This window comes from Neophocaena asiaeorientalis, unplaced genomic scaffold, assembly GCF_003031525.2.
Source record: "Neophocaena asiaeorientalis asiaeorientalis breed wild unplaced genomic scaffold, Neophocaena_asiaeorientalis_V1.1 scaffold129, whole genome shotgun sequence".
In the NCBI taxonomy this organism is placed as follows: domain Eukaryota; kingdom Metazoa; phylum Chordata; class Mammalia; order Artiodactyla; family Phocoenidae; genus Neophocaena; species Neophocaena asiaeorientalis.
In genome coordinates this window covers 1,761,945-1,789,755 of record NW_020172446.1, presented here as the reverse complement: position 1 = coordinate 1,789,755, position 27,811 = coordinate 1,761,945, and the positions used below count along the sequence as shown (strand labels likewise).

At 35.5% G+C, this 27,811-nt stretch overlaps 1 protein-coding gene across 6 annotated transcripts in view; it reads left to right on the top strand.

Moving 5' to 3' along the window:
* RHOT1 (ras homolog family member T1) overlaps window positions 1-27,811 on the top strand; it is a 55,505-nt gene that overhangs the window by 26,593 nt on the left and 1,101 nt on the right. For 2 of the 6 annotated variants that reach the window (XM_024734901.1, XM_024734884.1), the window contains exons 9-20: window positions 3,417-3,515; window positions 4,028-4,136; window positions 4,728-4,848; window positions 7,017-7,101; window positions 7,473-7,618; window positions 8,660-8,760; window positions 10,435-10,565; window positions 11,247-11,330; window positions 13,239-13,358; window positions 14,345-14,547; window positions 15,600-15,695; window positions 17,326-17,448. In XM_024734901.1, coding sequence (XP_024590669.1) covers window positions 3,417-3,515; window positions 4,028-4,136; window positions 4,728-4,848; window positions 7,017-7,101; window positions 7,473-7,618; window positions 8,660-8,760; window positions 10,435-10,565; window positions 11,247-11,330; window positions 13,239-13,358; window positions 14,345-14,547; window positions 15,600-15,695; window positions 17,326-17,448 — 1,418 coding nt within the window. Of the gene's footprint in view, window positions 1-3,416; window positions 3,516-4,027; window positions 4,137-4,727; window positions 4,849-7,016; window positions 7,102-7,472; window positions 7,619-8,659; window positions 8,761-10,434; window positions 10,566-11,246; window positions 11,331-13,238; window positions 13,359-14,344; window positions 14,548-15,599; window positions 15,696-17,325; window positions 17,449-25,933; window position 27,811 lie in introns of those variants that run through there. The other 4 variants (XM_024734920.1, XM_024734891.1, XM_024734911.1 and 1 more) reach the window with 4 other exon arrangements.

The following is a 27,811-nucleotide window of genomic DNA, read 5'->3' as shown; positions in this document are numbered from 1 at the left end:
TCTATTTGAGTATTTTGCCCATTTCTTATTGGAGTTATTTGTTTCTTTTGTTGTTGTATTTGAGTTTTTAAGAAATGACAGTTTGCTGGGGGGAAGAAAGTTTCCTGAAAGCATTTATTTCTAGTGTAGGTGAGTGGTTGTAGAACTGACCCACAGGCCAAATTTGGCCTGCCACCTGTTTTTATACAGCCTATGAGCTAAGATACATTTTACATTCTTCAATGATTGGGGAAAAAATCAAAAGGAATAATATTTTGAAATATGGGCAAGTTATATGACATTCAGATTTTCACCATTGATAAGTTTTATTGTACCACAACCACCTTCATTCCTTTATATTTGTCTATACTTTCCTGTTACAAAGGCAGAGTTGCATAGTTGCAACGGAGCTTATATGTGGTAACTGTCATAACACTGCTGCTCAGTGCACTGCTAACTGGACTGACATGGTTCAAATGCGGCAGCATTTCATGTACCATGTAGTACCACTGTACTGCGGCATTTTATTTTTTTATTATCAGTATATACCTATCATGCCAAAAGAAGAAAAGAAAAAAGTGGGTTTTCAGATGGCAAAACAGATATATATTCTGAGCTCTAATTTCAGCATTGGTTTTTTTGGACCTAAATGCACGCCGAAAGGAAATTTCCTAATCCATTTGACCATGCAGTTGAGGAGCTTCCACGCAGCCTTCAGCTGGAACTGATCAATCTGCAGTGTAATGATGTGTTAACAGGCAATATCAAGAAAAAAATCAAATATGATTCTGTAAATGCCTTCCAAGTGATGAATGTGCTCCCTTAAAGTTATATGTTTACAGATATGTGTCACTATTGGCAGTGTGTATCTGTGCAAAAAGACATTTTCAAAGATGAAGTATGTAAAATCTCATTACAGATCAGCATTAACAGCCGAACACTTGCAATTGATTTTCATGATAGGGAATGCTGACTTTTTTTTTTTAATTGAAGTATAGTTGATTTACAATATTGTGTTAGTTTCGGGTGTATAGCATAGTGATTTGTTTTTTGTTTTTGTTTTTGTGGGGTTTTTTTGCAGATTATATTCCGTTATAGGTTATTACAAGATAGGGAACATTACCTTTGAACCCTAATTAAGCCAAATGTTATCCCTCTAAGAGGAATTCCATCCTTCTCATTAGTAGACCTGTATAGTAAAGGTATACTCAGTTATTACTATATTTTAAATTTCGTTAATTAATTATTATTTAATTTCATTAATAAATTATTAATTATCATTTCATTAATAAAAATTTGATTATCTCTTGCTATGTAAGTATCTACATGATATCCTTGATTTTGCCTGTTGACCCCCAAAGCCTAAAGTATTTGCTATGTAGCTCTTTACCAAAAAAGTGCTGACCCCTGGTATAAATATTAATCTGAGTTATCCCTTAATCTGACCCTGATTTACTCTTCCTTAATCCTGGTTTACTGTTCCTTAATTGGAGTGTTTATTTCTAACTTGCTCTTAATTCAGTATTTCGCAAATTCACCTCATAATAGTCACTAGGTATACTTGTTAAAAATACAGATTCCAGGGGCTTCCCTGGTGGCGCAGTAGTTGAGAGTCCGCCTGCTGATGCAGGGGATGTGGATTCGTGCCCCGGTCCGGGAGGATCCCACATGCCGCGGAGCGGCTGGGCCCGTGGGCCATGGCCACTGGGCCTGTGCGTCCGGAGCCTTTGCGCTGCAACGGGAGAGGCCGCAGTGGTGAGAGGCCTGCGTACTGCAAAAAAAAAAAAAAAAAAAATACAGATTCCATTCTGATTCAGCCAGGTGCTATATCTTATGATCAAGAAAATTTGGGAAACAGTCTCATACTGGAGAGATTTACTTCTCAGCTTAGCCTAGCAGTACATTAAATCCCCACTGTTAGTTTGTTCTCAATTCTCTAATTGCTACTTTTTTCTTAGGCCTATTATTAGTTCTGCTAATCTGCTAATCCTCCCTTCCCTGTAAAACACCTACTACCATCTGTTAGTCATTTCTTAGGTGGACCTGCTTAAGGTAAAATCTGTAACTTTTAGCGACTATATGCCTTGATTTATACAAGTACAAGCCTTGAGTCTAAGCTTATAACAGAATCTTTTATTTAGACAACATTAATAAGCTTTTAACACAGATTTGAGGTAGGATCATCAAAAAGATCATATTCTAAATTAAAGCCTGAATTCGAAATGTTTCCAGTGATGACGGACTCTGTATGACTCATGGAGTCCTCTGTTTACCTAACAATGAAAAAGATCTGTGTGAGGGTTTAGATTACTTTATATGCAAAATGAGTTTAGTTTATTACTGCCAAAATATTTTAGTTTTATTAAAGTATAATTTTTAATACTTTTAAAAAGTAGTCATTTTTTGGTGTTATATTTTAAGAGGTTAATATTTAAATATTGTATTGAGCTAGTACCTTAGAGCACTTTTGCTTCTGATGCATTTCAAGCTTTAATGAAAAATGCATCACTGTTTTTCTTCAATTACTTTTTTTTTTTTTTTTTGCGGTACGCGGGCCTCTCACTGTTGTGGCCTCTCCCGTTGCGGAGCACAGGCTCCGGATGCGCAGGCTCAGCGGCCATGGCTCACGGGCCTAGCTGCTCTGCGGCATGTGGGATCTTCCCAGACCGGGGCACGAACCCGTGTCCCCTGCATCGGCAGGCGGACTCTTAACGACTGCGCCACCAGGGAAGCCCCTGGGGCTTATTTTTAAATAGTCAAATATTTGTTCTATCCATTATAAATCCTAAAATAAAAGTTGTCAAAGTACACTTCCAGCAGCTTTTCTTATAAAAGTTGTAGTGTCAAAAATGTAATTTTTTAAATGTAATTCTTATCTCGTAATAGGAAGTTAGTAAAAGACTTGTACACTTATCGACCAGTGCTATTTTGTCACCTGCTTGCGAATCATTACATTTTATATCCCAGCTTTGATATATACACACACACGTGACAGACCAAAACATTTAGTCCCATTTTGCTGCTAGAAGGTCAAAAATCAGAGAAGTTGGGGGGGAAAAGCCTTTACTGTAGTTTTATGTCAGCTCAAATTCTTTATGGAATGAGAGAGGGCATTTGTTCTTTATATGACTGGAAGAATGAATCTTCCCTAAAGATGAATTTCTCTCTTGCCCATCTTCAGAGGGTGTGTGGTCATGAAGGGAGAGTTTAACCATTCCAGATCGGTCCAAGTAAATATTGCCTCATTTACTTAAAGTGGCTTGGGTATAAAAGGAAATGGCTTTGCTTTAGTTCATTTTTCATGTTAGTTGTATTTGATGTTATGTATTTGGCAGTGAAAACGTTCAGAATTCTTCTCAGCATATTTATGAAAATCATGTTTTAAAATCCCAGCTATTTACATTAAAACGATTGTTTCTTTTCTCAATGATTTATAGATGAAACCAGCCTGTATAAAAGCCCTTACTCGTATATTTAAAATATCTGATCAAGATAATGATGGTACTCTCAATGATGCTGAACTCAACTTCTTTCAGGTAGCCTTTTATTTCAGATATTTGTGTATCTTGGTCTTTTTTTGCTGAGAAGAGAAAAAATTTATTGGCTTGAACAATGGTATTTTGATAAACATACATCTCTTTCATGTAAAAACTCTCTTTCACATCAGGCTATTTAATCTTTACCTAGGGGATAAAACTCTCTTATGCTTAGGAATTGAGGGGACTCTGAGAGTGTCATTTCATGGTGTACAGTGGGTTTATTAAGGATGACTTGATGTCTGAACTCTGAATAATTTTTCTTTCTCGGTTTTGTATAACATAGCTACACAAAGAGCTCTGTGTTTTAGGAACATGATGGGGAGAGTAGGGAAAACATGTCCTAAGTATGACATGTTTTACTTAATACAAAGTAGAGGCTCTGCTAATTCAGAATATGTTTCCTTTGGTTGCAACTCTTTGATTTAATGTTGCTTTGTGGATTAATATTTGTATTATTTGTGGTTTTAATGCTGATTTGTTTTTAACTTTATTTTTATGTTTTTTGCTAGAGAATTTGTTTCAACACTCCGTTAGCTCCTCAAGCTCTAGAAGATGTCAAAAATGTAGTCAGAAAACATATAAGTGATGGTGTGGCTGATAGTGGATTGACACTGAAAGGTGGGTGAATGGTGCTTTTTCCCCCTTTTGAATTTAATATTTTCAAAATTTAGCAGAAGGCAAAAGTCTATATTATCTATATTTAGGGAAATGTTTGTATTTACTAATATACCTAAAATCTAACCTGGATGTTTAAGAGTTGGAAGAGGCAGGCATTGGTGGGGATAATTTACTGTGAGTATAAATTAGAGGTAGGGAAATTGATTGGATCTCAGGAGTGCAGAGGTCCATCTGAGGGTAAGAGATTTCAGAAACAAATTTATCTTAAAATTAAAATGATTTCATTTGTTTTTATCATATAACCATGTGAATGTCAGTAAACATATAAGTATGAAACATATTCCTTGGGATATGTTTTTGGTCCTTTCATGTAGTGCCATCTCTTGCTGACCTGGGTGTATCTGTGAAATGATTCTGAAATCAACTCTTTGAGACACTTGTGAACATTGTTTTGGTTTGACCTTCCATATGCAAAACTAGTACACATATGTTCAGGAGTCTAGCTCTTGCCGTTATGTGTTACATGCTTTTCTTCCTTGTGACTCTACCCATTTTCACATCAGCTGTATTTACTAATTTATTTTATTTCAGGTTTTCTTTTTTTACACACACTTTTTATTCAGAGAGGGAGACATGAAACTACTTGGACTGTGCTTCGACGATTTGGTTATGATGACGATCTGGATTTGACACCCGAATATTTATTTCCCTTGTATGTACCTTTGGCTTCTAATTGATTTCACTTGCCAGTATTTTAAAGTTTTATTTAGCACATTGGTAGGTAGGCTCTGAGCTACTCAAGAATAATTTATACATTTATAGAGCCGTTTATAGCAGGGTTTCTCAAACTCGGCACTATTGACATTTTGGACTAGATAATTCTTTATTGTAGAGCCTGTTCTACGAGTTATAGGATGTTTATTAGCACATCCTTAGATGCCAGTAGCACCTCTTCCCCCAGTCGTGACAGCCAAAAATGTCCCCTCAGGAGTGAAATCATCCCCAATTGAGAGCCACTGATTTATAGCATGGCTCAAACTCTTCCTCTTCTTCTAATGAAGAATACAAGTATCTTTTTTTATTCATTTTATTGAGGAAGGAGATAAAAGATGTTAGACGAACTTGTTTTTAGAGTCAAGGGATCAGAAATATATTGGTTAGCATTTTTCTTTTCTTTAGTCCTGCTCCTCCCTAAGTTTTATAGCCTGTTCTCAGCTCAGGATAAAATAAGTATTTTTCCTAAACGACCAGTCTCTTTGTGGTTGTTTTTCTTTAGATAATGATATGTTTAAGTTTTGTATGTTTAATGATGAACCCAGCATCACCCTGAAATAGGAGACTGCCTTGCTATAGGATGCCTCTCCCATACCCAAGGGAAGTAGGCTTTTCAGGGAAGTGACTTGCCAAGATCTGGCCTTTGAGCCTTTCGCCTTTTTTCTTCGCTTTTTCAGTAGCACATTATCTTCATGTTCTCCTTTTTAATTTTAGCATAGCACTGCTAGCTATCCATGTAAAGGTTCAGAAAAACTTTGTTGTTGTTTTTCCTTCCCCATCATTAAGGAAGCAAAATTTCTAGTTGGATTCCTGGTCCATTAATCAGTTCTAAGTTAAAACTTCCCTTGTCAAAGTTATTAAATCTTGGCTCAAGTAATTTCCCAGGTTTTTCAGTAGATATATATTGAATGAATGCATTTGTCCCAGGACTTTTTTTTGTCAAGTTTTCTTTTCTGTGCCATTTATGTGGGTAGATAAATTCTACGGGAGGTTGCTTATTGCTTTCTAAAGTATGACAATAAGGAAACTCCATCTTTTATGGCTTTGTGACTTACACTAAGATCTCTTTTAATTTCTTTCTGCGCTCTACCTTTAATTTTCTGTAAAGAGCCCCTTCAAAGCCACCACTTGAGTCTTCTTATTAAACTCTCTGCCCCTGTCCTTCACACTGCTGCTAGATTAATAGATATACAACATGGATTTTGCCATGTCACTTACCCTTCAAGACAGGATAAAGCCTAAGCTTCTTAACCTGGCGTAGGAGGTCATTCATGATCTGCTCACTCCCGGCTCACTCCCTGCCTTCATTCTAGAAGTAAATACTAAACTATTTCTGGTCCACCAATCAGATATTGTTTCCCACTCCAGGCTTTTGCCCATGGTATTTTTACTCTCTTCCTCCCTCTCTCCCCAACCTAATTCATGTCTGTTATCCTTCAAGTCTCAATACAGGTGACAGTGTGTCTCAGCAGTGCTGACACCTTCCCATCCCCAGGCCAAGGTGTTCCCTTTCACAGGGGTTCCCCTAGCATCTGTAATTTACCCTACTCAACAGTTGCCTCATTCTGTTGAGATAGTGAGGTTATCTACTTGTGGTCTGTCTCCAGCTTGAATGTGGTTCCTTAGAGGTAGGGAGCCTGTCTTGTTTTTATGTCCCCAGTACCTCTCTGCATTTGATAAATGTTTATTGACTCGAATTTAGGGTGTGTCAAAGGTCAAATCAGGCAGAAATAACATCTCTTCACATCATTTTCAATTCATTACAATGTTGACATTGTTTAAAGCTCATAATTTTGACTTATAATTGGTTTGTAGGAAGAACAACCCATTACAGTTTAATCAGTATTGTCTGTAAATTTTTTAATACAACCTGCCCTTCAGATAGTTAAGAAAACTGTCACCTTGGAATGAGCACTATTATGACTCTTCTGAGAATTGCCATACCACTGCAGTGACTTTCCCTGGGCAAGTCTAAATGGCTACAGAAAACATGTTCTGTAAATGCTGTCATCCTACAAAAATACTTGTTGCAATTTCATGTTCATTTCTCCAGTTAAATTTTAATATTTGGTTAATGATTTATTTTACTTTTTTTTTCATCAACAGGCTAAAAATACCTCCTGATTGCACTACTGAATTAAATCATCACGCATATTTGTTTCTCCAAAGTACTTTTGACAAGCATGATTTGGTAAGCTTTTAGCTGCAGTTTTCCATGATATATGATAAAATATTTTCCTGTGAATGATGTAACTCTGATCCCTGAGCTCTTGGGTATTCCTGTCACATAGCCAAAAATTACCCAAACTTCTTAAACTAGCAAAGATACTTTCTCATATTATTTACTTTATTATTTTCTCAAGATGAAAAAGTCTAGTTTCTGATAGACCCTTGCATAGGTTTCCTTATATGTGTGTAAGGAGTTTTCTTGATAAAATGTAAAATTTCTTTTCATTTGTTAGTTTTTAGAAACATAGCTTTACTTGATTAGGGGGCTCTTGCATTTGGGAATTATCCTCTTAGATATCTAAATGTTATGTATACTTTCTTGTGTATCTTCAGGATAGAGACTGTGCTTTGTCACCTGATGAGCTTAAAGACTTGTTTAAAGTTTTCCCTTACATACCTTGGGGGCCAGATGTGAATAACACAGTTTGTACGAATGAAAAAGGCTGGATAACCTACCAGGGATTCCTTTCCCAGTGGACGTGAGTATAGAGCTCGCTTCTTTCCTCTAGAGTTACAGCTAGTTTGAAATTATGGTGCATTACATTCATCGTTTTGTGTATTTGTCAGATCTTGTGAGGTGCTTCAATGATAGCTGCCTGTGAGCAGGATTTATAGTGCTGCTGCTACCTCTGAGATGAACTATAGATGTTCTATAAATTTATCAGGAAGGGATGTGTTTGCTTTTGGATGAGGTACAGGGAAACAGTAATAAGTCATATAAAAATGGAAGTAAATTTTAATACTTAAAAATTTTTTATTGGAGTATAGTTGATTTACAGTGTGTTTTAATACTTTTGATTAAGGGAAACATCATTGTTATTGTACAAATCTTGTATTTTCAGAATACGGGGAGAGCATATTTTACTTGACACTGAATTCTTACTTGGAGGGTTTTTTTGTTGTTGTTGTTTGTTTTCAGTGAACTCTTAGACTTAGTGAGGGTGTCTGCAGTCTTGTTGACCTATTGTCTAGGGTGCTAAAAACATTCTCTGGTTGTGCATAATGACATAATTACTTTAGCCTTGGCGAAAATAACTTTCTCAACACCAGGATCTGTTCTTTTTTCAGATCATACGAAAGGCTAACTATTTTCAAGTGTCTTTTAGCCTTTCAGTTATTTTTTGCACCTTTTGCAAACCTTTTCAGATTTAATTATCATTAAGTCCTTAACTAGCCAGTGTTTGCAGTACAATATGTAACTTGGGAAGCAAATAATATAAAATATCCCTGCTCTAGATCTTACCAGCTGCTCACTGCTCATCTGTGTGGCCTTGCTCTCTCCGGGCAGGTGGAATAGATACAGGAGCCCCTTCCACCCCCCATCTTGCATTCTCCTCCCTTTCATTTCTGCCCTAAGGATGTCACTGTAGGAAAAGCCATTGTTGGGCACATGGGAAATTAAAGCAGTCTGACAAAAATTATCTGGGTCTAGTGGTAAAATTATTTGAGCTGTTGTAATTTTTTTTTAAATAAATATTCATTTAGGAACTTTTCACATTTTAAACTCTTCCCTTTCCTAGGCTCACGACCTATTTAGATGTGCAGCGGTGCCTGGAGTATTTGGGTTATCTAGGCTATTCAATATTGACTGAGCAAGAGTCTCAAGCTTCAGCCATCACAGGTAAGTATCTGAATGCTATTTAATTAGAAAAAAATTTTTTTAGGATTCCAATTTCATATGTAAAAAGAGTAAAAATAAATGCATCTTCATTAGTCTTCCATGTCTATACTATTTGTTTTCCCTTGATTTGGTAATCACTTTTGAGGTAAGCTGCTTGATTTAATTGTTTATCAAAAAGGAAAGAGTAGAGGTTTTACCTCTAGTCTCCCCCTGAGGGTACTTCATTGATGAAAATCAGGGAGGGCTATGGGCATGAAAAGTATTTACCAGTCTATCTTGTGTTTTAATTTTCTTTAAACATTAAAAACAGTGCCTATTAACACATGATCCTGGTATTCAGCTGATTGTACATCTCTCGGTTTTATAACCTTTTTCCACATTAAAAAATCTTTCACATATCTTGTAATGTTAACCAGGCATTCTTGCCAGGCAATGTGCTCCACTTAAAGAAAACCCATAGATATAATATGAAATAACAAATTAGGGAACTGATCATTTCAAGAAGTTCTTATATCCTGATTTGCGGGGGAAAATGCCATATCTTACAGGAAGCCCCATTACAGGAAGACAGCCTTTGTGAAATTGACAGAGCAAGTACCCTTCAAAGTACTTAACCAGTTAGACAGTATTTAATGCAGCACCAAAGACTAAGGAACTAATTAGCCAGCATGAGGTTCTTTCACTCAACAAAATATTGTGGCCATATTTCTATAATCAATAAGTATACTAATATATCTATAATATTTATAATATTATATCTTTAATATTAGATAAAGTATCATCATATGGATATTCTATAACTTAACTACCCCATAATTATTATCTGTTTTTTATCACTTTCAGGTTTTTTTGCTATAAATAGTGCCTCTTGGTGAGCTTTCTTGTAGTTGAATCTTTGGGTATAGTTAAAGGAGGTCTCTTTACCTCAAGAAGAGATGCCTCGGGCTTCCCTGGTGGCGCAGTGGTTGAGAGTCCGCCTGCCGATGCAGGGGACACGGGTTCGTGCCCCAGTCCGGGAAGATCCCACATGCCGCGGAGTGGCTGGGCCTGTGAGCCATGGCCGCTGAGCCTGCGCGTCCGGAGCCTGTGCTCCGCAACGGGAGAGGCCACAACAGTGAGAGGCCCGCGTACCGCAAAAAAAAAAAAAAAGAAGACATGCCTCATTGTTCTGCTGATACAACATTGTTTTCAGGGCTGCCTCTTTTACAGATTTACCTTAGAAAGGCCAGTTAGCCCTAGCGTGCATATCCTCTTTCCATTTATAGACCCAAGAGAGTGCAGTTTTGAGATAGCATCTTTTAGTTTATAATTTGTTATGACAATAATTTATAACAGAAAAAAAGATGGGATATAGTATTGGCTGTATTCATTGTAATTTTCATTCATTTTTCAGATATCATTTTGTTATGTAAACGTACTACTTATTTTATGATGAATATCATTTGGTTACTAGAAGTTTACAGCCGACTTTCAGAAATGCATCATTTTCACTAAGTGGGGCCCTTCTTATTATATTTTGTACTTTATTTCACATACCGCTTGACTACTGTACAGTATGTTTATTGATCGAACACTTTGTAAAAATGATAAATAGCAATACGCTATTTTGCAGAATGTGAAATGAAGGCTCAGTAAATCTAAGCAGTACATAATTAGCTTTTTTTTTCTTTTTAGTAACAAGAGATAAAAAGATAGACCTTCAGAAAAAACAGACTCAAAGAAATGTGTTCAGATGTAATGTAATTGGGATGAAAAACTGTGGGAAAAGTGGAGTTCTTCAGGCTCTTCTTGGAAGAAACTTAATGGTGAGAGTTCTCAAGAAATAGAACTATACTCAACAGATTTTTATAGTCACTGAGTTTACATAATTTTTTCATAACCATTTACCCTTTTAGATGATTAGTAGAACTGAGTGACCTATGTATAATAGTAAGGTACAACTAAAGTGTAACAATAATCTCACTGAACTAGCTTATCTTTGCTTCATTGATGTTAGCTATCATTTGTCTTTTTTTTTTTAAACAGTTTTTAGATGGGGGTTAAATACATACACATATGAAAGCATCAGACACAGTGCTTGGCATGAAGTAAATGTACAGTGAATATTTTGAACCGAATACTGATACCTAATTCTGACTACTGACTTGAGTAAGGAGATTGACATATTTGTAGATTAAATAGCAGGCCAAATTATAGTGTAAGGACAATTGCCAGCAGGTGGCTCTGGAATACACTTTCAGTGATATTGTTTACTTCCTTTTCAGCTACTGCTTTCCCTGTATGCAGAACAAATGCATCTTTTATTTTAGACCTCAAGAACTAAGAAACAAAATCAATATCCCCTTTGTATTGATAAATAATACATAGTGTAGGGAAGAATGTCCTTTTTTTGGTAACACACCATACATGCAGAGCACATGTGTTGATGATAACTAGTTCCTGTAATTTCTTACTATAAATACTGAGATGTTTTCGGTTGTTTTCAGAGGCAGAAGAAAATTCGTGATGACCATAAATCATACTATGCAATTAACACTGTTTATGTATATGGACAAGAGAAATACTTGTTGGTAAGAAATTTTCTGGCATATAAAGATTATTAATTATTGGGTACATTTTAAATGACACTTTGAAAACATAATTAGATTTAATTTAATGGTTTTTGTGTGATTTATTTTTTTACTTGGTTTATTCATTAGAATTAATTTTAATTCCCTTGATCCATGTGGTGATTACATGGGTGTAGATATAAGTAAAAATTCATCTATCTGTGTGCTTAATTGTATGTTATACCACCATAAGAAAGTAAAAAAAAAAAAAAAATTAAATCCTCTTTGCTCTTTCTTCCACTTTTATTTTAAAAATTATGTCCTCTATTGTTGACTAGAAATTAGTTTGAAGACCTTTGTGCAGGTGTGGGGTAGTTTAATCTGTAATTGAATCAGGTTGTATCTATTTAGCAGGGAAGAGTGTATTTAACAAGTGTGGTAGCCTAAAAAATGATTGAAAGAATGGTATGACTGAAAAGATAATATGAAATAGTAAAAAGAGGTTTTATGTTCTTTTTTTTTTTTAAACATCTTTATTGGGGTATAATTGCTTTACAATGGTGTGTTAGTTTCTGCTTTATAACAAAGTGAATCAGCTATACATATACATATGTTCCCATATGTCTTCCCTCTTGCATCTCCCTCCCTCAGGTTTTATGTTCTTTTTGGATCCAGTCTGATTTTGGTTTGAATGCTGGTCCACCACTAATCAGCTGTGTGACCTCAGGCAAATTGCTTATTCTCTCTGAGCCTGAGTTTCTTATTAAGTTAACTAATATGAGAAGCTCCTGACAAATAATAGATACTAAAGAAAGTTCGTTCCCTTTTTTTTTTTCTTTTTGGAAGTAGTTTATTCTGCTAGACAGATAATCACGTTGAATTTTATGCATATTTTGCTCTTTATGATAAAAGTTCTTTGTCAGTTTCTTGTTAAACCTGTTTATCTCTCATTCTTCTCCTAAGTATAATTCTGTATATTGGGTACTCAGTAAATCTTGCTGATTGTTAACTTTCCGGTTTTATTGTTACAACCATTCATTGCAAATTGATGTCTTTCATGTCTCTGAATATCCATGCTCTATTAGTGTTTTATTTGGAATATATTGAGTCACATCTGACTTTACACTTCCCTTTTCTTCTCCTCAACAAAGAAGCACTATCTTATATAGCTCAGTACTGAATTTTACGCTTGTTGGATCATTATCATATCACAGATGGGATGTTTCTTTAGAGATTTTATAATAAACATTGAAAAAGAGAAGGCAGTGAAGTAGAACAAAATAACCTTAATGTACCGTCCTTTGCTTTGTGGGTTTTTTTTGCAGCCCACAGCTGACCTGCAGGCTCCTCTTTCCGGCTGCAGGCGCCCCCGTTCCCGCTCCTCGAACCCAAACCATTTCCTCCCTCAGAAGGCAGAGCAGGGATGAGGTTTCCAGATTCAAAAGGAGGCTGAAAACAACCTCCTCCTTTTTTTTTGGGGTTTTTTTTTTTTTTTTTTTTTTGCTTTGTGTTTTTGATTGGGGAGGAAAGGTGGTGTGGTAAAAAGAAAAAAGACTTGGGAATCATATCTGAGTTCAATTTTTGGTCTGATGACTAGTTAGTTGTGCTATCTTTGGCAGTTGACCTAATCTCTTTAGCCTGTTTTCTTATCTATAGTATATAGAGAATGCATGTAAAGGGCCTGCCTAGCACACTTTAGTCACTCACTAAATGTTAGTTTCTGTAGGACCTTAATCACCATTTTTCATCTTCAAAAATCAGAAACTACTTGTTTATCTATATGTCTTACTTCCAAAAATAGTCTGAAAATTTATGCTTAACTAGCATTTTTAAATTAGGAAGTCAAGTTAAGCAAATAATAAAACATCATGACTTTAATTTTACATCAGTGTTATGATACTTACGTTTCTGTCTTTTTCTTTTTACAAGTTGCATGATATCTCAGAATCGGAATTTCTAACTGAGGCTGAGATCCTTTGTGATGTTGTGTGCCTGGTATATGATGTCAGTAACCCTAAATCCTTTGAATACTGTGCCAGGATTTTTAAGGTTTGTTGCTCTTTTGGTCTAAAACCAAGTTTAACTTTATAAGGAGTTTAATGGAATTGTAATGTGGTGTTTTCTAACCAGGGAATTGCAAGAAAATTATTTGTGGAGCTTTTCAAAAATACATACATTTGTGTCCTATCCCTAAAGGTTCTGGTTTCATTCTGAGGTGGTAGAGTCGCAGACATCTGTATTTTTAAAAGTACTTTTTTCCACATGTGACTCTGATGTGCGTTCCTGGTTAAGAACCTCTGCATTAATGGAAGGTCTTAGGAATGCACATGGATTATATGTTGCCCGTTATACCAAGAATAATAATAGAGCAAGGGGATAAACCAGAGGCTTGAAAAGTTATCAGTTACTTTGAGATTATCAACAAGATTCAATAAGAGTAAAAAAACTGTATGTACGAAGGAATTTACTCTAGCATTGTTTTTAATAGCAAAAACCTGGAAATAATCCAAATGTCTAACAAGAGGAGGATAGTTTACCAAATTGAGACAAAATGATCCTATGAAATTTATGTAGCCATTAAAAATAATGGTTTTGAATTCTGAAAACATGGAAAATTCAGTATTATATTTTTAAATGGTTATGTCCAGCATGACTACAACTATGTAAACATATATATATACATGTACTTAAGGACTAGAGGTAATATCAAAAAATGAAAATAGTGTGCTCTAGGAGGGAGAATTTAGGTAGATTTCTTTTTATTTCAAAGTATTGTTTCTTTTTGAAAAAAAAATTTTTTTTTCAAATTGTAGTGAATTTGAAGAATTGTTATATTGTTACCAGCATTAGAAAAGTGGCCCTGGTCTTATTATGCTACTGACCTAGACAACTGCCAGTCTTTGCCTCTTAGTTTACTTTCTCCCTGAAACTGTTGATGCTTTGCCTATCTAGAGGAAATTTTTAGTGCCCATTTAATTAAGTTTAGTAATTTTTGAACTTGTCATCAGATTTTGATTTCACTTTTTATTCTGTAGCAACACTTTATGGACAGCAGAATACCTTGCTTAATCGTAGCTGCAAAGTCAGACCTGCATGAAGTCAAACAAGAATATAGCATTTCACCTACTGATTTCTGCAGGAAACACAAAATGCCTCCACCACAAGCCTTCACTTGCAATACTGCTGATGCACCCAGTAAAGACATCTTTGTTAAATTGACAACAATGGCCATGTACCCGTAAGTACCTGCTCTGCCATGATTTTCGTTTTGCATGGTTTGTGGTAACATTGCATGCCTTTATTAGCCATGAGGGTGGAATCTCTGTCACATAGAAGTTGTTCAGCAACAGAAAGAGACTTTGTAATGAGAAGGGACAAGTTTGAGTAAATGCAGGTTTGGTTTGGGTACCAGAAGAAAATTATATCAATGGTGCTTCTGATACTATTTGACTATATTTGAGCAGGCTGTAACTATCTTAATAGGATAGTGCAATAACACTCAGCCTCTCACCCATCATTAAAAAGATAGTCTTACTGCAGTAAAATGGAATTGACATCATGCTAATAAGGCATTTCCATGTGAACAAAAAGTTAACTTTTATATTTTTCTGCTGATTAATTGACCTTGAGTATGTGAAGGATTCTAAAATCTTTTATGAATTTATGTTTAAATTATGGGTATGTTTGAGTTCAGGATATAATGGCTTTTTTTAGTGCTATAAAAAGTAGTTGTAATTGGGATTCCTTCTATATAAATGTTTTATGTTAAGTGTTATGAGCCACAAACTTTATGTACATTTATTGTATATCTCTACATGCATATGCACAAGCACATAACTGTGGTCATGTTTGTAGTTTACTAACTGCCTTAAAATTGCATGGTTCTTAATGGCATTCTCCTCAAGTACGGTGTTTGTATAAATTCTGTTTTGTGATAAGATAGTTTTTCAGGCAGTGCGTTTCTCAGGACTTTACAGTTTATTCTATTTATTATTATGTTATTCTCTAAATTATTTTTCTTCTTATGAAAAGTACAGTATAGCATAGAGTAATACTCAAAAATTGCTACAAGCTAAGGTTTTTCAAAAGGTTGTTAATTTGTACGGATTTTTCAAATCAGTTAACTTTATTGCTGTTCCATTAACTAGTACTTTAAAAAAAATGCAGCAAACCCTTGAAATTCTATTTGTATTGGAAGAGAAGTCATTCCTTCCTATTACTGTTAGATAAGCAAAACCTTACTTTTTATGTTTACCTTTGCTTTAAAACTTTCGTGTATGTTATCTACAGAGAGGATCATTACAGAGACAGACTCTCCCGAGACATGGGCAACACTGATAGAATAGAGAATTTGAGAAAAATCTGGGTCTTTCTAAAAACTGCTTTGTAAGTTACTTTTTCTTTATGGCTTCTATGGCATTTTGTTGACATTCTCTTATAGATGACCAAATCTTTTTCTCCATAATTCACATTTAGTAATTATCCAGAAACGCACTGCTTGGTCAGGCTTACTGCCTAACTGTATACTATGGTGTCTTTCTTTTTAATATGTAAACGCACTGTCTTAATCTTGTAAATGACTGCAACTGTGTTTTTAGATCTGCATCTTTAAACTTTTACTGCAATATGTGTGAGTGTGTGTGTGTGTATATGATAAATGTACATACATGGACACTTGTTTTTATGGTTAATCCGAAACTACTTCTCATGAAGCATCTCCCTGTTGCTAAGCATACTTTGCATCCCTCCTTTTTGGTGGGTGGAGCCTGTATATGTTGAAGAGTCAGATTCAACTTATAAAATAACAGATGGATTCCAGTATGACAGCTGGCAGTGACTTAGTAGCAGTGATATGTTCATCATCACAAGTCAGATTTTAAAATGGAATGTCTTGAGCCTGTAAGAGTCTTTTAAAAAATTAATTCTTGTTTTTCTTCATGTTGGGAATTAGGCATTATTGGGATGCTGCTAATCTCCACAACCATGCCACCGTGTGCTGTGGTCTCATCAGATCTCACAAGCTAAGCCAAGTCAGATTGGGCCAGTCCATTGACTGAGAAGCCTCTAAAAAATGTTCAGGTGTTACAGGAAGTGATGTAATTGATTCTTCAGGTGGCGCTCTTCTGAGTGGGTTCTGCGCCAGTACCTCTCCAGGGGTGGTGTGATGGCCTTGTATGTCTGAGTGGCTCTGACCACTGAGCAGTCATTGGAGACCCCCTACTTTGGTTGTTAGATTGGAGGTGAAATGGGCTGCCCCACGTGCCTGTACCAACTAGTGCAACTCACTCAACCAGAAAGGAGTCAGAAAGCCTCCCTAAATTTCATATCTAATATCAATTGGATCCATTGTTGATTTTTTACACCCTTACCCAGAGTTTCATATTATCATACTTAGCTGGTGTGTTTTGCTAGCAGACGAAATTAACCCTATATTTTGGGTTCAAGTAGAAATTTATGAAGCACTTTGATTTCCTTTGGGAGCCATGGTGCTTGATGAATTAAAGACGATGTTGTTCATATCTCCTCAGGGTTGAACATACTCGTCTTTTGACTCTTTTGTGTATTTGTCACTCTTCTCCTTCCTGGTTTTCAGGCATGTGTATATACTGAGGGAGGAGGAGGGGATGGTTATTTAAATGCTAGCAAACTCTGACCTTTTGGTGGGTGCTGTGGCTTACCCAGTTTTTCTTTTATTAATTTAGATGAGGGTGCCATCTATTGCTGTGCATATTTATTCCACTAAAACCCTTGTACTAATAATTCTATCCTCCCTCCAAAAAAGCAAAAGTGTTAGCTAATTTTCCTTAGATTTTCTATAGGGAGGGAGGAGGGAGCTATTGCTGTTCATTATATTTTTGGTAAATGTGGAATTCTGCACAACTTTAGCATGCCCCACACTGTCCTTTTCCTTAGTGTTGCTTATGCCTAAATCTTTTTTTTTTAAGTTGGCACACTCTGACTTGTGCCATATTTGTAAGTAAGAACTCAACTCCTGTCCTTCTGTGTGTTTTCGCAGCCATGCCCGGTTACGCTGTATGTGCACCTGCAACAGGTGTACATTTTGCATCTGTCAGAACTTCCTCAACTCAGACTTGCTGCAATCTGTAAAGAACAAAATCTTCACTGCAGTTCTTAACAGGTTCTTAACTTTCTTTACTGGGTACCAGGCATTCTGTTAAAATACAAAAGAAAAAAGTGGTTAACTATTTATTATACAAGTACTACAAAGACAACAAGCTGACTGATGCCCAACTAACTTCCACTAAAATTCTCACTATGGTGACAATGTTTAGTTCTGGAATCATCCTTAATGTTTAAAAATTAATAGATATATTTAGGGGACTATAAAGTAAGATTTTAGCTTTTTTTTATTAAGGAAGTTAAAGTATTTTTTATATTAGGGGATAATATATGTAGGGAGATTAAAAATCTTTTGGCTGAGAGTTGTAGAAATAGATTAGGGCTTTAGTAAGGAAAAGACACATTGATTCCACATGTTATACTGTACTCAGCTTGCATTCAAATAGTACAGCTTATTAAAACCATACTTATATGAGCTTTATCTTGGGTTTGAACAACTTCCCTATTGAAATTATTTATAGTTATAATGTACTTTTACTTTTAAGTACCTGGAATGTTTTTTTGAAATGAAGATCATAACCAACTTTAAGGATTCAAAGGAATATGGAAAAGAAAAAGATCTATAGTACTAGTTTTTGAGGTCTTTACAGTTGAACCCGAAACATAAAGTATGCCTAGAAAGTAATATGCTTTTAAAAAAGAAAGAGAAACAACAACAAAAAAATAGGTTGTATACATTCCCTCAGAGCAATAAACTTGGAAGGTTATGTTCTTATTCTGGTCATGCTACCTTTCTTTGTTCAAATCGATTTTACATTTTGTGAACATTTAAGAGCCTGTGTAATATTAATTTGTATCTAATGTCAAATTTTTATGTGTCTATGAATGAATTAAGTTTTTGAAGTCATTCAGATGTCATTGGGACCAGGGCTTGATTAAGACAGATGATCAAGCTAAACAGATTTTGGTTAGAAATGGATCTTATTTGGGTTCCTGTTGGACTCTTACTGAGGGCTAGGCTCCAACTGTACCAAATGAGTAGGATAGTTTGTGTCCACCAGCAGTGTAGACATGGCTATTAAACAGTGAGGCTGTATCTTATGTGAGTCAGAAACTGACTCTGAAGGCATTCTAAAAGAGTTTCAGTGATGCTTTGAGCACTAGTAGCTCTGGAATAAGAATGCAGCCATCATAGGTGATTGCTTTGAAGGGATCACCGCGCTCACTTGGTGGTGAAGTTCTGCCTCTGTCTTTTGAATGGCATCTTATAAAGAGTAACACAGACAGATTTGCTCATGACAACTGTCTGAGAAAGTGCAAGGCTAGTTCAAACCAGACAACATTCAGGAGCTCCGGTGTTGGAAATGGTAGAGTTGGAAGAGATTCTAGAATTCATCTGGCCTGACCTCCCATTAGATTGCCTTCCTGTGAGCCTTCCTGATAGAGTTTAGAGATACTGTTTATCTGCTGATGGCTTTCCTCATTGGAGAAGGTTTTTGCTTTTGCCTTTTTTTTTTTTTTGGACTAAAATTATTTCCCTATAACTTTCTCTCCTTTAGCTTTAGTTCTGCCCTTTAGAACAACATACGACTATTCTACTCCCTCTTCAACATAGCCTTCAGACATTTGAAGACGGCCATCATGTCTCCCCTAAATTTCTCTTCTCCAGGTAGAACATCCCCATTTCTTTCAGCCTTTTCTTAAATGGTTTAGTGACTTCATCATTCCTGGTTTTCCTCATCTGAAAGCCCCTTAGTTGTTCAGAGTACCTCTTAAAAAGTGCCACTGAGAATGGAGAACAGTGCTCCCGGTGTGGTCTGACTAGTCCATAACGGTGGGCGGTCATATTCCACAGTTAGGACAGCACCTGTCTACTGCATGAATTAACTTTTTAGCAGCCCCAGCCCACTGTTGATGCATATTAATCTTGGGGTTGAAGTCAGATTTTTTCATACAAAATGCTATTAAGGCAGTGTGCCCTCCTCTCTGTGTATTTGACAGTTTTAGTTGGCTCTTTGTATCTAAATGCGGATACATATATATCTCTATTGAGTGTCATATTCTGCTTTTTGATCCATTGTTCTAGCTCAGTCATTTCAAACATTATTTCTGTCATTTGTCCCATTATATATATTTCTCGGCATTGTGTTATTTGCAAATTTGGTAGCTGTGTCTTCTTTATCTTTCAAGTTACTGATTAAAAAATAATGTTGAATACCCAGAGATTAGAGAGCGAGATTGCTCAAGCAAGCAAGCCCTTTAGTGCTCCACTAGAGAACTCTTCCCAGTGACACAGATTCAGAATTCTTGGGGAAAGATTATTCTGTCAATTAAAAATATTTTATTATCCAGCCCATGTTGTATCTTACTGTCTTATAAGAGATTTCCTGGAGGGCTCTTTTGAAATCAATATAATTTCTACCACATTCCTCTGATCCACCAATGTATTAATTTTATCTAAATAGAAAGTGACATCTATTTGGTGTCTTATTCTTGGTGAACTCACCTTGGCTCCTAGTAATTGCTGATCGCAAACCATCAGTTTTATTCTAGAAGCTCTTGATCGTCCATAATTGCAGATTGATTCGTTGTCTGCATCTTTAGTGCCAATATTAGTTTTAGGTTGGTTTAGTCAGCTTCCCAATGAAATAGGTTGGGTGTGCATTAATGGATGAGATTGCTCATCATAAATTACTCTGTACAGTGATCCTCGAAGAGAAATCAGTACATTTTGTCATATCTAATTATAAGCTAGAAATAATTTAATGGTAATGTCAGCATACATCACTGATGTCTGGTAATCAAGAAGGAAAGAATGAAAAAGATGAGGAGGAAAACCAGCATACTTTTCAGAGAACTCCTTCCTCTTCCCTGGTAGTATTTCAATAAATTATTTTATAGAAGTCCAGTGGAAATTTAGGAGCTCTATATTGAAGTTTCTTCTAATTCACAAAAGGATTATAGATGAGGTAGGTGAGGATGGAGGCCAAAAACTTAAGTACCTACAGGGTCTGGATGGATAATGTTAATGAATGAAGGTGGCCAAGGAGGAGAAATAAGAGAGGTGGGAGCTACGACAGGTCCTGTCTGCAAGAGGCAGCCACCACTCAGCTCTGGCTGTTGGTTATTGTGCAAGCGTGGTATTGCCAGGACTTCTGATTCTCTGAGACACTAGAAGTCAGGATTTTTTAGGTAAAATTTCCTGATATTTAAGTAAAGGCAATTAAATTTTAAAAATCTGAAGTACTAATCAGAACAAAGAAAGCATGTTTACAGGCCACCAGTTTGCAACTTCAGTCTTAAGACATAGCCTAAAGTTGTGAAAATGCAGGCCAGAAAAAGGTGCACCTGAGGAAGGAAAATGTCTCTTACAAACACCTCCACATACAGTTTTACTCCTTTATCTTTAATAACTTGAAAAAGTAATGGGGTTGGTGGGGTCAGAATGGAACCACTTTCCCTACCGTGTCTTGGGTTTTGGCAACCTTTTGGTGGTTGGTCACCACTGGTTTGCTGTGCTAGGTGTATCTTAATGTTACATAAACAGAAAAAGGATTCACTAATTGAGTAAAAGTCATATAAGAATTTTTCACTGTAATTCAATAGGGACGGTTCTCACTCAACAGTAAGTCTTAAGTCTTCTCATTTTAGAAATCTGCTGTGTTTGATTTAGAAGTATAAATGAGCAGTTAAAATTTTTTTATTTAACCGAAAAGTTTTGTTAAATGTCTGCAAAGAAATTAATAGACAAATATTGGTACATACATGTTGGTCTCAAATTAGTACATTGTTTTAGCATGCTTGTAAAAATTTTGATCACCAAAGTAGAAACTACTTCCAGAGATAATACATGTTTGGTGCCACGCTCTCCCCTTATGTCATCCTCCTACCACTTTGATTTATTCATCCAAATACTTAAGTACCTGCTTTACATAGGATCCTGCTGTGAGCGGGGGCAAAATATCAAGATGAAGAAGATACAGACCTGTGTTTAAATACCTTTCTAAATATTGTGTTAAATTTTTTTTTTAACTTTTGGTTATATTTTCAGTGACCTTAGTGCCTTATGCTAGCAAAGGAAGTGCTGTAACCTGATCATGAGAGGATCTATGCCAAATTAATTAATTTATACTCACGCAATTTCAACAGTTCCAACATTTCTGAAATTGTCCATTTTTCCCCATCTGTTTTTGACCAGAAAAGATTGTCTTTATTTTTTTAGCTTATTTACTGACACTATGTATTTTAAGTAGAAAGTAGTAATAAAAATTTTTTTCTTTCCAGTTTAATTGAATGTATATTCAACATGTGAGAGAAGTGTTTAACTACATAGCTGACGTGTGACTTTGTTCTTTGGTAATTATGCTCTCAGCCTTTAGATCTGGATAGGTTTATGTTTTTCTTTGGAATAATTTATGAATAGCTGGAATTATTTGAATTTAAATACATTTGGAAGATTATTAACCTGTGGCCAGGTGATTTTAGTCTCTGGCAATGCTTTCATTTCAAATAGTGAAAATCATGTTATTGGAGAAAAATACCTTTTGATTATATTTTAATTATAAATACCTCTTAAATCTGAAGGTGTTAAAATGATTATGTAGGAGTGGGCTTGATTGTTGGTTTGAACTACCCAGGATTTTAGTTTATTAAGTATGTATTATTCTGACTTTAGAACACTCCTGCTTTGCATGAGGATGTCACTGTACTGTAGTGTGTGTGCACTTTCATTTGTCCCTTCCTTTAGGTGTTCATTTTCATTTGTTTGCCTGTGCCACTTAGTCATTTTTTAACTCCTCTTGAGCCGTTTCCCAGCTGTGTTTCAGTGTATAATCCTCCCATTTTTCCTAACCTATAATTTAATCAGATTGTTTATTTTACGATTTATTATTTTGGTGTGGTTTTCTCTGATGCATATCTTGGTTTTAGTATTTCTTTCACCACATTTTAGTACTTGGATTAGCCGTATAGGTTATTTGTTCATGTTACTTCTTAAGTTTGGTAACAGCATCTTACTTTAGCAACAAAATGCGTAGTTCACACTGAGTATTTACCGAGACGCAAAGGTATGATGGACAAGTCATCATACCCATTGTATTTTTTATCCTGTTTATTAATGTATTTTTAAAAATTGGATATATGTGACATTTATTTTAATCTGTTCTTTAATTACTCACTTCATTTGCCCGTATTACTTTAAAAATCACCTAAGTTCCTCCTTCACATTGTTTGAAATCATGTTACTTAATATATGAGCCCTGTTTTTGAAGAAAGGACTTCACTGTTGTCACGCTAAAATGAACTGTCTTTTCACAGGATTGCTTTATGAAGAGGATAGTTTCCTAGAAATCTTAATGCTATAGAGATTCTGTAGGGAATGTAAGAGTTCTCAGGATATTATGTTACAGTAAAATATTGTATTTTAAGGAAGTGCATCCTCTGTTTTAATTTCATATGAAACTTCTGTGTTCATATGAAAGGTCCTTACAAGGCTTTTCTTTGAATTTGGATACATAGACATAGTCATACGTTTAAAAGTATATGAGAGCTTGTGTTATAGATTCTCTTCAAGTAAGCTGCTGCTGCTTGTAAATTAAAAAATTTTTGCCGTTTGGTTTAGTATATTAAAGGACAAAACAGGATGGAGTTTGCCTATTCTGACCTTTAAGTATCTGTAGTTAACATGTAGAAGACATTATGTGTTTCCCATGTATCTACAATCATCCATGAATTTTTATTCTTCTAATGCTTGGTGAAGCATTTCTTGACATTGATGCACACCTATGTCCTTTTCCTAAGTATGTTACTGTTTAGGCATGCTCAGTTAACAGCTTTCGTATGATTTGTGTTATAGTTCATCTTTGTTGGACACTATGGTTTTATTTCTTAACCTATTTCGAGAAATAGCTTATTAAAATGTTTCATGCCTACTAGTTCAATTAGGAGAATTGTCATTGTTAAAATTATTATTAGCAGTAATGGCATTATTATTGGAGGTAAATATGAAAAAATACTTCACCAGGTGGTAGAAACAAAAAGCAGGGAGAGGATAACATTCCCTTTATTATTGGTTAAATACACTGAACCAATAAAGATTTTAGTTCATGTTCTTATATTTACCATAAATTGTAGAGTTAATCAAAGCATTTTGTATGCCTTCTTTAAGGCATTCTGTGCAAAGGTACATAGGAATTTTTGTCCGTTGTTATATGCCTATGTGACCTTCACACAAACAGTTTTTAATGTGCCTCTTTATTGCCTGAATTTTGAAACATTATCTTCTCTCTGCCTTGTTAAGTAGCAGCCTTAGTAATACCCAGGTCCAAACCTGTTGGTTTGCTCCCACACTTGTGTCAAAAAGCGCTTGTTGGGCTTCCCTGTCACTTGTCATCTAATCGACATCTGGGCCCTCAGCACTTCTAAGACAGGAAGCCAGCATCCAGTCCACAGGAATTTTCTACCTAAGAACTCGAAAGCTGTGACAAGCTTCACACGATTTTTTAAGGTTATATTTTAGCATTTAGTCGTTCTTTCTTATGTTCTAAAAAGAGATACTGCTGAACCTAAATTATTTTATTCTGCGTAGAGTAGGGAAATGTGTGATTCTGATATATCAGTAGATTGGAAAAAAAGAACCTTTTTATACATACACACACACACACATTTTTGACCCTGTAATATTCATTTTGGGGTAGTCTATCTTAAGGAAACTATTTTAAATATAGCGAAAAATCTTAATGTAGAAAGGTATTCATCACTTTAGTTACAGTCACCTGTAAATGGTGATAGCCACCAGTAGGAATATAAAGCAGCTATTTAAAATGATGTCTCTATAATTTATGTAAAAGTGCCTGTATAATATTTTTAAAAGATATAAAAGTATATAAATTATACACATTGTATTTGTAGCTATGTTAGAAATACATAGAAAAAGTTTAAAAGGAAATACCCCAAATTTTAATTAGTTGCCTCAGGTGATTCTAGGTGATTTTGTTCCTTCCTTCTTTTATTTTCCTCATATAGTGTGCCTGTATAACTTTTTTAATATAAATTTATGTATTTATTTATTTTTGGCTGCGTTGGGTCTTCATTGCTGCACGCAGGCTATCTCTGGTTGCGGCAAGCGGGGGCTACTCTTCCTTGCGGTGCACAGGCTTCTCATTGCAGTGGATTCTCTTTGTTGCAGAGCACGGGCTCTAGGCACACGGGCTTCAGTAGTTGTGGCACTCAGGCTCAGTAGTTGTGGCTTGTGGGCTTAGTTGCTCCGCAGCATGTGGGATCTTTCCAGACCAGGGCTCGAACCTGTGTCCCCTGCATTGGCAAGCGGGATTTTAACCTCTGTGCCACCAGGGAACTCCCTGTATTACTTTTTTAATAGTCAAAAAAAACTTAAGAAAAAATATGCAGTAAGATATTAAAATTTATTCTGAGGTGTTTTATGTGAATCATTTGGCAAGAATTAAACTTGAATTGTGGAAGCATTCCTTTTGCTTGAGTTTATAGGCATGAACTAGGAAGCAGCCTTATGAAACTGTTACTCTGCTTCTGCTTGAGATCCGAAATGACAAACATGGCTCAGTTCTTAATACTTACAATTAAGATTGCACTGTTCTCCATTCAGGTGTTGTCAGTTAGGCAGGCACTGCAAATGTGCCATCTGTTATAAATGCATTCTCTTTTGTAAATAGAGCCTGATGATGTAGCTTTTAAATGCATATGGTAAAGACATAAAATAATTCTCTAAGTAGCTTTCTGTCTAAAAGTAGTTTTCCATGTCTAAAAGTATGTTAAACAACTACTATAACATCGATAGAGTCATTGAAATATATTTTATGAGTCTATGGTTGCCTTGAGTTTTAAACTAGCTGTATATTGAACATGTATCTGTATTGTTTTCCATCTATATATATGAACCACTGTTTTGCCTATTGAAGACTATACTATAGCTTAGGGAAAGTAATAATTACTGTCTTGAAATGCAAAAGAAAACTAAGCAATAACGTCAGTTAGAATATATTATTTCATGAATGGTAATAACTTTCTCAAAATTCAACAAAGGGAGCTAAGCTGTGTTAACAGTTTCCATATGTGATGAATATTGATGAGAAATCATTTTGACTGATTTTAATGTCATTATAGCTAATATTAATCCTAACCCCCTTTTCCCCTAAATTAAAAAATAAGTGTAAAAATATTCTCCATTAGTGAAGATGCATGAAAATCACAGAGACCAAATCTGAAGCAAAACTCTAATGCACTTTTAGCCTGTGTTCTCACTTTAAGTTCTGTACATCTCTGCTGACTTGGAGTTGTAAACTTTGAAACTCTCATCATAGGGCCATGACAGCCTCTGAGTTTGGGATGCTTTACTCAATTTTTTTTTTTTTTTACAGATGTATGTTTGTAGTTTTTAGTAGTCAGAAACTAGAAGCATTTCTAAACTTCATGACTAATAGTTGTAAGCCTCATTTTGAGTAAATACTTACAGTCACAGCATATTGTCAGGTACTGCTTATAGTATTGGTTTCAAGGGCTTCTCTTAGTGTTTCAGATATACCAAGACCAGCCTCTGGGGGATACATAGAGAACGTATATAACAGCCTTAGGTTTCCTGCCTGGTATGTGAGTGTTTTAAAAGAATATATATAGATAGATTTTTTTAAGTTTGGCAATTTTCTATAGAATAACTTTATTTTAAATATAGAAAGCATGAGATGCATCGTGTAGGGTGGCAACTCAGTTTATGTGTGGGATGTTTAATTGAGAGATATTACTTTCAGTCCCCTTCTTTTGTGAGCTGTGCTGTGAACTGCAAACTGTGTGCATGTGTATAAAAGGTTAAGAGCCCGGGTAGCTGAGTGGGGTGCCGTGCTGTTAGCAGACGACGAAGGCAGTATTATTCACCAGGTGCATGCCATCAGCTCTGTAGAAGATTCCATCTTCATGGAGTCATCTCATGGTCCACTTTTTCTTGAAGCCAGGTAACATTTCCCACAACCAGTGGGTTGCCTTTGTTGGAGTTTTTCCAAGTGGAAAAACTAAACACCTAAGTATTTTCTTCCCTAACTGTTTTTTAAAAAAATGAAACATTACCTGTTGGAAGAACTAACTTGCAAGGTGGCATGAACCTGTGTTATCACTTTGCTTTGTAAAATAATAATTATTTAAGGAGTGACTTTTTTTTTTTAATTGAAACTGGGTAAGATAAGTTGGAGTGCTTTGTGTTGTTTTACCATAGTGATAAGCATGGAGCACTTTGCTTGTATTGTAAACTTGTTTCTTAGGGATGTACAGATTGCATTTTGTGATAACTAATCTGATTGTTCTCTCTTTGACTATTACTGAGACAGTAGTTTTGTATAATTTATAGATTTTTGGCTCTTAACTCTTTTGCATATGTCAGTGTCTTGGTCTTTTAATGATGTCTGACTCTTGCTTCAACTCTGTTTGTTTAATTTAGTTGTGAAATAACCTAAACTAGACAGTCTCTCTAAGCTCTTAATTCTGTAAGTTTTCTGCATCACCTCAATTGTGTTCACTTAACTAAAACTTCAGTGACGCTGAATAAAATGTTCCAACCTTTGCTTTAAAGCTGTATCCTCTTCATGGTAAGCTGTCATACTTGAGACCCTTGGGGGTGCTTAGCAGTGTTATTAACTGAGCATGCTCACAAACTCAGTTTGTGATACAGGCTGTCCCTGTTCTTGTCATGCATAATATGGCTTCTTTTATGTCATTTACCTTTCAGTCCATCATGTTACATCATGTCCTTTAGTTGGTACCAATGTCACTGCCTGTCTGATACCAGGGTTTGGTTCGTCTGTTTGTTTTTTTCTTCTTCTTTCTTTAATCAGCAGTAACCAAATTAATGCAAACTTGTAAATCTTCCCCCACCCCTTTGGGATTTTTTTGGTAAATTTTTATGGGACTCAGTGTTTCCAAAGTTGATTTTAAGCATTGCTCTTAGAAAAGTATTGTCACTTGTCACTTAACTGCTTACAAGATAGCTTTTGGTTCCTGGGGACAGGAGATTGCACATTAAGTTCCATGAAATTGACTCTTAAAATTGTGAGGTCTCAGTCTTACCTCTCATTTTGAAGGACCCTACTGGTTTTAAAAAGTGGCAGGTTGATTTGTCTAAGTTCTCCGTTTCCCATGTGAAGAAAATTTATAACATTTTGGATGTTGTTTACTCCCAAATAGTAACTAATTATAGATATTTCTTTATTAATGTCTACAGTATGTCTTAAGATAATGATTATCTAAGCAGTGTACATGTGGCTTCATTGATAAATGTTTTTGGTGACCATTACTGTATGCAATTAGCCTGACAAGTGTGCTAATACTTCCCTAAAAGTAGATTGTTCATATAACTGTTTTTTTCATACTAATCATGTTTTAAACATTAATTATATTTTTTG